This window comes from Hirundo rustica, chromosome 28 (assembly GCF_015227805.2).
Source record: "Hirundo rustica isolate bHirRus1 chromosome 28, bHirRus1.pri.v3, whole genome shotgun sequence".
In the NCBI taxonomy this organism is placed as follows: domain Eukaryota; kingdom Metazoa; phylum Chordata; class Aves; order Passeriformes; family Hirundinidae; genus Hirundo; species Hirundo rustica.
The window spans coordinates 1,396,521-1,407,573 of NC_053477.1; the positions used below are offsets into that span (position 1 = coordinate 1,396,521).

An 11,053-nucleotide genomic window follows, 5' to 3' on the forward strand; every position below is an offset into this window, starting at 1 on the left:
AAGCATGGATATTATGACTCTTCACCCCAAAAACAGGCTGAAAGCGGAAAGTGGACACAATAGAAGAGCTCCACAGAGAGCAGAGAAGGGGACTGGGGACCCTCTCAATGCCTCTTCACCCGCACAGAGAAAAGCGCCACACATGGCAGTGCTATGTGGCAGGGACCTGGTGCAGGATGCTGTTGCAGAGTCCCAGGCGTGGGAGGCCTGAAATTCAGAAAGAAAAGGGAAAATAATCCTCCCAAAGGGCTGAACGACCAAGTGTTTAGAAAACCACTGAGCCACTATGTATCAGGGCAGGGTGAAAGCATAGAGAAAGTATCACTGCACCACTCATTCTGCTCTTCCCCCAGCATCTGCTGCTGATGGAGACAGGATATGGGGCCAGATGGAGCTTGGCTGTATCAGGTCAGGCCGTTCTCTGAGCTCTGTCTGACTCCTGCTCATAACAGGCCTTGGCTGTGCCAGAGGAATTCCCCGTGCACAGCCCCACGTGCATAAGAGGAATCAGAACCAGGACAGATTCTCCTTAAATATGGATCAAGATCAGCTCCTTTCTAGGTCAGGCTGGAGGAACAGCACAGACTCTGAGGTGAGCTCATCAGGAAAGTCCATAGGGGTAGTGGGGAAGAAAACCAGTTTAACTGACTTCTGGTCTGGACAGTCCCAGACAAAACTGCTGAGCACCTAAGGGTTCCCCTCCCTTCCAAATGGAAGAGGCTTGAGAGGAGAAAGCTTGGGACGATGCAGTCTCTGAGTCAAACAAAACCAGCCTCGAAGTTAGCAGTGTGCAGCAACAGTTCCTCTTCACAGCCCTGCTCTCCCACAGAGGGTGACCAGCAGTGAAATTCCTGTCCCTGGCACCCTAAGGAGGATGTAGCCATGCCAGGAAGCCCATCCTGTGGCACCTCACAACAAAATGCCATCTGGGCTTCCAGCAAAGCCAAGCCGTTGCTAAGTCGAGTTAAGATTCACACAGGCACCTCATGGAAATTTCCCAGAGCACTGCTGTGTCATCCCAGGGATGCTCCCAGTGTGTGTCACAAAGGGTTAACTCCAGGTCACCAAGGGCTCTGGGAATGGGACTGGTGGGTCTCAGGAGAGAGCTAGGATGTTAGGAGTCAGCTCACCAAATTAATGCATTTCAGTTCAATTCCACTCTGCTTCTCACCAGCCAGCAAGCCAGGGAGTACACCAGGGATTTTTGTAGGTCACTGCTGAGCCCCAATACCCACTCCCAGGGACAGCAGAGCAATGTCAGAGAGACCAGCCCGCTGTTAGGGCTCACCTGGACCAGGTGACTGGGGCAGCCAGGGCTCTGCTGCTCAGCAGCAGCCTGTTTGCCCCCTTCCTTGGCATAATGGCACTGTGTGCATAGGGTGAGTGGAGTCCCCTCCACTAGTCACAGACTCTAGAACACCTGAAGGGTTTTCTTCAAGGCCCCACAAAGTGGGGAGCCATGAAGAGCCCCCTCCTCACCTCAGCCCGCTGCTCTAGCCACCTCTTCCCTCCCCACACCGCAGAGGGCAAATGGCTGAGGCCACAGAGACCCCAGGGTTTCATTTTGCTCTGCGTGCTACTGTGCCAGATTGCCCAGCAGCAGCCAAAGGCTTCCTCAGGAATGAGGCATTTGCACAGCCTCCTGGGCCCACCTGGCACAGTGTTCTGTGTCCCAGTGGCCCTGCTTCCAGCCCTGGCTGTGCTGTCCACAGCCAAAGATCCTCCTCTCAGAGATCTCACCCACCCAGATGATCTCTAAGGCACAGACCAGAGCTGCCCCATCCTGAGCACACCTGGCAGAAACACCTGGGAGAGACACAAAAGCTGGATGGAGAAACACATGAAGGTGACACATTCACCATCATGCACAGGCTACCAGGACTGCCCTTCCCAGCCTCCTGTCACTACCTCTTGCTCATACACGCAGTAAGGGCAGGGATTCACAGGACAGGCAGACGAGAACTTCCCTGCCCCCGTTCATACCGGGAGAAAGGAAGGAGCAGAGGGAAGCCAGGAACCAAAGTCATAAAGCACAAGCACAGGCCGGGCTGTGCAGTGCCACACGTGGGCTGCCAGGCTCTATTTTAAATGCTGTGTGGCAAATATATGCAGGATGGAATCCAAGCTGGGGGAAGGGAAGGGTGCTGGGCAGCAGAGGTGTTCAAAATTAGGAGCTGAGCTCAAGCAAGGATGGCTTCTGGGAGCAGATGGGGGAAGAGCCAGAGCTGGGACTGCGCAGCTGCAATGCCAGGAAGAACAGTCCCATGGTGAGGCGTGAGGAGGGCGGTGCCCTGCTACCCTCCTGGCAAGGTAGGGACAGCAAGAGAGCTGCAACAGCTGGGGAAGGATGGCTGAAACACTTGAGACAGCTGCAAGAGGAGCCTGGCTTCTTCTGTGGCACAGAGACCTCTGTCCCCCTCAGCACAGCTCCAGGCACGAGTGCCACCCCAAAGACATTTCAGTTCTTGGTGTATTTACAGGGCAGCAAAGAGGAATTGCTTCACCTGCCTTTCACAAGTGGGAAGGGCGAGGGACTTGGGGAGACCTGGCTGAGCCCCAAACTGAGCCCTGAAAACCTCCACACTGGCAAAACTGGCTTGATTCATCTGGATCGACCCTGAAAACGCTGCTACCATCTCACTGTGCTTTGTAAGATGTTCCCAACCAGCACCCCAGCATCCAGGCACAGTGTGAGGCTCTGATGGGAACTGGCAGATCTGGGATGGTACCTGCCCTACATTTCCAGAGCCGTCAGGTTGACAGAATGAGCAAATTTTTATATAGATTTTGGTGGCAGTGGTTGTCTTCACCAGTGGCTGGAGAGGCAGGGGGAAGGAAGAGAGATGGAAAATATTTTTGTTTAAGCCCTTTTCTGCATTCCTGCTGCCAGAATTGTGCATTACTCATGCGCCCCTCATACCCAGGCTGGTAGCTCTGGGTTTTGCTCAGAAGGAAGGGGCTGTGGAGAATTAAGCAATTGGTTAAATTATTAATAGTCTGTTAGGGGGTGCTTGCCCGGCCCCCGTTGCCTTTCTGGGGGCTCCAGTGCCCCCCAGAGGCATCAAAACCAACTACAGCCCTGTGACAAACCCGTGGGTTCCTCTGCCCTACTTCAAGACCACAGACATGCCGTTCTCCTGGCCTGGAAACCATGAGACTCCTGGGACTGGGATGGGGCCTCCTGCACCTGGTCTCACCCACCCCGTGTTTAAAGTGGGCAGGCGCCAAGGGGGCTGCAGGTGTTCCACCCCACCAGCAAGTTTAGGGTAGCAAGAGCAGTAAAGGGAGAGGAGCCCACTGAGGAGGGCAGAAGTTGCAGTGGCAGCTATATTCAGCAGAAGGTACCCAGGGGAGAGCTGCCACGCAGGGCCTGGTGTTCAATGCCACAGCTGCAGGCTGCAAAACAGCACCTGAGTGTCTGAAGTCTGACAAGGGCCACTCTCCAGTGTGCCAGGCACACCCAGAGGGTGGCACATGCAAGGGTTGAGTTTTAACCAGGCTCTTACCACACACAGTGGAAACCATCCCTCGTGGCTCCACCACACTTGCTGTTAGATGCATCCTGCTCCCACACGAGCCCTCATCTTCCTTCCTGATCCCTCCAGTTTCCTTCCTGTAGCCTTGACATTTGTTTTCAAGCAGCTGAACTCTCCTCACACCAGCTGCTGCCCCACAACCAAAGTCCTGAGGTGAAACTTCACAGGGCAAACCACAGCAAACATAGCCTGCACAGGGACACAAGCAAGTGGCACTCAGCCCAGCCCAGCTCCCTCCGTTCAGGGCTTCACCGGGCCTCCAATCTCTCCCTCTCTTCTCCAGTGGGAGAAAGTGGGCTGGACACACCCAGGCCTCTGCTGTGCACTCTGGCAGGCCTTTTTTTGACTTGCTAATTTTGCCCAGGGATCAGTGTCAGACTGGCAGCCCCAGGGACAATTCTCCTATTCCAGGAGAGCACCAGCACAGGCATTGCAGGTGATTTCATTTTTGGCTTCTGGCTTATCTTTATCCCATGAGATGGCCATCAGTTACATGTAAGTCCTTTCTCCTCCTCCCATTGACCATGTGACTCACCAGGCACCTTGCTGGTGTCCTTTCCCCCTCCTCCAGTGGTGGCCATTCTAAGACTGTCCCAGCACAGCCGGAGCTCAGGCTCTTCTCCAACACAGCCTCCAGCCAAGGCTGCAGAACCTGACTCTACCACTGTCCTAGAATAATGAAATCATGGAATATCCTGAGCTGAAAGGCACCCATGTGGATCATTGAGTCCAACTCCTGGCACAGGACAACCTCAACAATCCCAACGTTTGCCCGAGAGCATTGTCCAAATGCTCCTTGAGCTCTGGCAGCCTTGAAGCCCTGACCAAGGAGCCTGCTTGAGTGCCTAACTATCCCCCAGGGGAAGAAGGAAACCTCCCCACTCCTGCCATGTATCATTCCACTGTTCTCAAGATTCTGGTCCTCAGATTGTCCTTTCCATGTGCCAAAGGTCGACAGTCTCAAAGTCTGAGCTCTGAATTCTCTCTGCCCCTCAGGGGCATGGCTATCCCAGTCCTTACAGGATTTGGGGTTCTTCTAGTGCTCCACTTCTTTCCAGCATCTTGCTCTTCCCAATGATGTCCAAAACTGCCTGAGAGGACAGGGATCACCAGCCCAAGCTTCCTCCTCACCAAGCACCAGTGGGATGGCAGGGACAAGCCACAGCAAAACCCCACATATGGTCACGACCATCATGGTGACTGGAGAGGGTCGGCACAGCAATCACATGGGGTCTGACCACAGAACACACCAGAGAGGGGAGGAGGAGACGGAATCTGCACAGCCAGATCACAGCACCACTCCCCCAACTTGGTCAGAAAAGAAACAGGAGTTTGAACCTCGGTGGGGCATGGGGTCCTGAGTAAGGGTTGGGCAGCTCTGACTTTGCTCAGGGTCAAGGTGATCCCAGGGAAGGATGAGTGAACACTGTACAGGACCTGCATTCAGGTACACGGTTCAGAGAGGCCATGCTGGCCTTCCGGAGCTCACATCTTGCTGCTCAGCAGAGTCAGACTGCAAGGTCCCAGAAGCTGTGGAAGGACTTTGACACAAGGACATTTCTGCACAAATGGAGGTTGCTTGGCATTGCTGGAAAGCTACCAAGCCTGGCTAAAGAGAAAACTTTGCTACACTTGCTTGATCTTCAAAGCTGGCCCTGCTTTGAGCCAATGGCGGGGTCAGAGGCCTCTAGAGGGAGAGAGACCAGAGACATCATTTGCTGCTGCAGCCACCTGTCACACAGCCAGGCCTGCCAGCACCAACTTGCAAGTGTTGCAGGTATTTGTGCACACTCCCAGATGGCTGCTGGGATGTCTCCCAGCAATCCAAGGAGTACAGCACTAACAAAAAGGCTGCAGGCTGGTGCCGGGACTTCCATGTGAACCTTTGCAAGTGCCAGAAAAGGGATAGTGCACACCACAACCAGTTTGTGGAGGAGCCACATGGCCCAGCCAAGCTTTGTGGGGCCATGTACAGGACATGCCACCTCCCCTGCTCAGAGCAGAGTGGGAAACCCTGAACCACCCAGAGGACAACAATTGCTGCCCTCCTGTGGGGAGTTACACAATGTCTCTGGCCTCGGAAGCCTGCAAGGGAAATCCTCACAGCCTCCTGAAGGGCTGAGTGTCTGCAGAAGAAGGTCAAAATCCAAAACGGGCTGTGCAGTGAACAGTGGATACCCTGTCCATGGTTTTGCCTCCCCCCACCAGGAACATGAAGAAAGTAAGAGACCCTTACGTGGGCAGCTCTGCTGGGGCAGCAGCCCCCGGAGGCTCCACTGCTACAGGACTGGGGGCTGCAGCACCTGGGGCTGCAGCTGATTCTTGTGTGCCTGCAGCTTCCCCGGCATCTGGAGCTGGGATGTGCTCCGTTGTCTCCACCTCAATCTCCTGAGCTGCAGGGCACAGATTCACCCTCTCAGCGGCTGCAGCTGCCTCCTCCTCCTCCTCCTTCTTCCTCAGCTTTGCCTCCAGCTCCCGGCACCTCTTCTCATCATCCTGCCTGGCCATCCGTTCAAACACTCGGAATGCCTGGGAGAGAAAGAGCAAACCAAGTGAGCAGCACTGCTAGCTCTGCCTGGGATGCCGAGAGAAGGAAAGGAGCAGCACCACACTCTTGGGGCACCTACTCCCTCCTGCCCTTCCTCTCTCTGCACCACATACCTACCCTGAGCTGCTTCAGTCATCAAGAAAAACAGCTGCTGTCTCTTTGAAAAGTCCCATGGCCGTCAAGCACAACTCATAAATTCCTGGGAGCATTTTGGTATTGTTTCTAGGATTGTGTTCTCACAGGCAACCTCACTCTAGCCTGGGGAGAGAGTTGGTTACTCCAAGGAAAAGTGGAGTGGTGAGATTCAGCTCTTGGCTGTGAGGAGGCTCCAAGAGAGCCTTCCCTTACCCCATATTTCAGGGCTCAGGCAGGGACCATTTGCAAGCCTGGACTCAGACAAAGTCCCCAACAAGTAAACAGGATGAACTGCCCCAGGAGAAGCTGCAGGACAGCTGACCTGGCACTGGCTGTGCCCAAACAGACATGTGCAGGAGAAGATGTGATTCCAGATGTAATCCTACCCCTCACTGACTTCCAGCCATGCCTGTCCAGTGTGGGCTGAAGGTCAGAAGAAAAGCCCACAACTGTGTCTGCAGCAAGGAGTGATGGCCACACAGACCCTGCACCTGCTTCTTGAAAGGGCTGCAAGTTCTCCCACCCAAGTGCCAGGGCTTTGGCACTGTAAACATGTTCTAAAAAGTGTCAAGCATCAAACGCAGCCCTCCTTTGCTTCCCAGGAATACTATGGAGGCAGGTTTAGTGCTTCCAGCAGTGGACTGGCACACCTGCTCGACTTGAGTCTTCCTCTGGGTCCAGGAGGTGCAGGACAAAAGACATGGCCCAGGGAGGGCTCCTGCCAGCAGAGTCACAAAATGACAGAAGCTTGTGCCACTGATGCCAGCTTTCGTCCTCAGGCAATGAGCAAAGGAGAGAATGTGGGAGAGGTGAGTACCAGCCCTACATAGATCGTGCAAAGCAACACCTCAGAACTGTGCCCCTGAACTGCAGTTGAGCGAGGATGAGGAGAAACGAGCCCCTTCCACACTGTTCCCACACTCTGGGGACCTTTGGTTGCAGCCATGAGGCTGTCCTAACACCTTCCCACGGCAGGAACACTGCACCTCCTTCCTTGTGATCAGCCCCAAAAAGTCTCAGGTTGACACCAGATAGCAACCCCATCAGCCCTGCCCTCTGGGGTCTGTCTATTCCAGAGAGGCCAGCAGGGGCTACTCCTGGGGGTAATGAGGACCCCCATGCGCCACAGGGCACTGCAGAGAGTGGCAGGACTCCTGTCCCCCCACCCGAGGCAGGCCAGGCCTGATGCGCCTGGCAAGAGAAACTCATCCAGTCTAAGCAGACAAACACCCTAAACCCAGTCTCACTCTAAGTTCTATGAGCTCGTTTCCTCCTTGCCTGTGAAGATTAACATCAGGCCAGAGATCCCCAAATCAAAGCTGCTTCAACACTGAAGCAGGCAGTTCAGGCTGTTTGCCCCTCCTGTCCAGGAGCGGGACCAGAGCAATGCCAAGTACAAGCTCCTGCTAAGCAAAGCCCAGACCTGCCTCCTCCCACGACTCCCGGATCCTCATCTGCCCCCTGCCTCTCTCTGGGCTCTCTGCTCCCACGGCTCCTGGCCGCAGCTCCCTGAGACCACCCGGGCGCGGTGCTCCTGGGGCCTAGCTCCGAGCTGATGCCACGACCCGGCTCTTCCCACCGCGGTCTCGCCGTCCGTGCCTGCCTCCGGGGCTCTTCTTCTTACGAGGGTTCATCTTCTTACGACGCTTCCCCCCCGCTTCAAGGCATCTCTCCTGCCTTCCTCTGTGCTCTTCCAGGCAGCGCCGGTGCCCCGGAGGCTGCTGTGCTGCCCGACCCCCGCCTCACATCCCCCGCTCTGCCCGGACCTAAGCCCGCCGCTGGCCCGGTACAAACACCGCCCAGCCGGGGAGACGCGGCCCGTTCGGCTCGGCCCCGCGACAGGCACAGCGCCGGCCGCCAGCAAGGCCAGGCCGCGCCATCCCCCCGGGCCCCGCCGGTACCTGCAGGGCCATGGCCTGCGCCGCGCCAGGCGGGAAGCCCAGGCGGTCCCCGGGACGCAGGAGGAGCCGATAGAAGTCGGTCTTGCGGTAGAGGAAGCCAAAGAGGATGCGTAGGAATTCCTCCACGTTGCCGACATGCTGCAGGATGCCCAGCAGCGCCTGGTCGTACATGTCAGTGAGCGCGGCCTCCATGGCGGCTCAGGGCCCGCTGTCACGGCAACAGGTTCGGCCACGTTTCCGGTCCGCCCGGAACCCGACCCGCGCACATGTATTCCGGCCTCCCGGGAGGCCCCTCTCACGGTTCCAAGGCATTCCCGGCCTCCCAGTGGCACCGCTGGGGCCTCCTGTCGCCTCCCAGAACCAGGGGACGCCCAGACCCCGGCCCCCCTTGTCCTCAGTGTCCCACTTCCCCCGATACTCTCCATGTCCCCCGCGTCCCCGGCCCCCCCCCCCCTCGCCATTACTGGCTCTGCCCCACGGATGGGAGGGGCGGGGCTGCAGGAGCCGCTCCGAGCCTCCAGGTGGCGCCCAGGCCCCGCCGCCGCCGCTTGGGCTGTGGAAGCGGCGCGGGCCGGGCCCGTCGTGGCGGCCGGGAGCGGCTCCGTCGGGCCTGCTCCCGCGGCAGCGCCTGCGTTCGGTGCCGGGCCTGCTCCCGCGGCAGCGCCTGCGTTCGGTGCCGGGCCTGCTCCCGCGGCAGCGCCTGCGTTCGGGGCCGGGCCTGCTCCCGCGGCAGCGCCTGCGTTCGGTGCCGGGCCTGCTCCCGCGGCAGCGCCTCCGTTCGGTGCCGGGCCTGCTCCCGCGGCAGCGCCTCCGTTCGGTGCCGGGCCTGCTCCCGCGGCAGCGCCTGCGTTCCGGGCTGGGGGAACTCCCCCAGCAGTCCCCTCGCTTCTGCCCCCGGTCTCTGTCCTAGTGTCGCCCTGGCCACTGTGACCCCTCGGCCCGCTCCTCACCTGTTGCAGCATGGGTTTATCTAACCGTGTACGGGAGGTTTGCTCCAGAAAGGTCCTGGGACAGACTGTATGAACACTGCCGAAATCAAAAATGATTCCATCAGCTGGTCCCCTTGATCGACTTGATCAACATTGCGACCATCCAGTCAACTCGTCCGCCAGACACCCCTTGCAAATCCCCCTCTCCAGGGGAGAGAAGGGTGTTGGGGGTGCCATTTCAACAGCCCAGAGAGGTACCGGCCGTAGCCCGCCCTTTGTCCCCGGGTGGAATTGCTCCATGGCAGAAGCTTAGTCAGGAAGAACTTTCCCTTGGTGAAGCTGTGCTGGCTGTCCTGAATTACCTCGTGCCCTCCATGGGCCTCAGCAGGGCTCCCTGGAGGATCTCCATAATCTTCCCAGGCGTAGAGCTGCGGCTGAGGAGTTGGTAGTTCCCAGAGTTTAGGTATTTTTTTCAGTCAGACAGAGATCCTGTTTATGAACATTTTAATGTCTATACTAACACTGGAACATACTTTGCTATGTGTTGTTAAACATGTGTTTATAACTCTGCAGATACTTCTCAGGTTATTTGTAAGTGTAGTGGATTATGTAACCTAGAAATGTGCATTCTGTTTCATCTATTGAAAGCTGTTTTTTGAGAGATGTTTTGTCTTTCTCTTGCTCCTCCAGGGGGGAAGGAGGAGGATGCCTCCTGATAATGGCCCAGCCATTAAATCCAGGTGGGGCAGTGTTTCTTGTCTCTTTTGTCATCCCTCCAACCTCCAGGGGAACATCTTCTGATAATGGGCCATTTAGGGGCCACCAATGACATGACACATTCCATCATGCCATTGGGAGATGCTCCACACAGTGGGGGAGGAGCCAGCTCTTCCCAGCTAGATAAAAACTGGGACTGAAGGACACAAGGGATTTGGTTTTTTCACTGGATTCCCAGAGGAAGACTGGACCCATCTCACCACCACTGGATTTTCTACAGGACCATCCCTACTGCACAGAACCACATCTGTTACTCCAGGAGGATTTATTTGGACAGCTTCCAACACCCTGACCACCAGGGTGCCAGGTTGTATCCCGGACTCTCCAGGATCTTTGCTTCCTTGCTGTTTTGTTGGTTTTGTTTTGTTTTGTTTTGTTTTGTTTTGTTTTGTTTGTTTTTTTGTGTGGTTTTTTTTTTGTTTTTTTTTTTGTTTTTTTTTTTTTGTTTGTTTGTTTTTGTTTTTGTTTTTGTTTTTTAAACTACTACATTTGTATTTTTCTTTTTATTTTTATTATTCTTAGTAAAGAACTCCTATTCCCATATCTTTGCCTGAGAGCCCCTAATTGCAAAATTATAATAATTGGGTGGAAGGGGGGGTTACATTCTCCATTCCAAGGGAGGCTCTAGTTTTCCCTGGCAGACAACTGTCTTTCAAAACCAAGGCAATAAGTTGTTTAAGGAACTAGATGAAAATAGTAAAGAATTTTATCCAAACCCCATCTACTTGGAATTAGTGCATTGGATTCTGTTAAATCTGAATCCTCAGTTTGGGGCTGGACACATTGTTCATCTAAACATGGGAATAAAACACAACATCTTAAATTTATCTTGGGAAGGTGGAGTTTCCCTTCCCCATCACCCAAGGCTTCACTTGACGGCTGTGACTTTCCCAAAAGCACAGAGGGGGTCCTGGCAACTCCATCCTCCAGTTCTCTCAGAGCTCCAAGATGCACTTCAGTAGTACATGCTATTACTTTTGCACAGCCCTGAAGTTGTGGTCTTTTCCTCTTTCACTTTGTCTCTCAGGCAGAGGAACAGCATGGCCCTGAGAGTGGTGGGCAGTGTTAGTGCATCTGCTACAGAGACAGGAGCCCTGGGGCAAGCACAGTGCTGAGGGCAGGGCAGTGTGTGGGGCGAGGCTGATGCCAATGGGGACTGCACCTTCCCCAGGATCCACACCTGGGATGGGATCCAGAGTTTGGATGGGAAATGGGCAACAAGGAGAG

General features: G+C 55.5%; 1 protein-coding gene across 1 annotated transcript in view; it reads right to left on the minus strand.

Annotated features, from left to right (window-relative positions):
- The window catches only part of NUDCD3 (NudC domain containing 3), a 28,824-nt gene extending 20,465 nt beyond the window's left edge, over positions 1 to 8,359 (minus strand). The window contains exons 1-2 of the mRNA XM_040087816.2: positions 8,121 to 8,359; positions 5,773 to 6,065 (exon numbers count right to left, since the gene is read on the minus strand). Of these exons, the coding sequence (XP_039943750.1) occupies positions 5,773 to 6,065; positions 8,121 to 8,312 (485 nt within the window). The 5' untranslated portion in view covers positions 8,313 to 8,359. The remainder of the gene's footprint in view (positions 1 to 5,772; positions 6,066 to 8,120) is intronic.
- Positions 8,360 to 11,053: the final 2,694 nt, after the last annotated feature.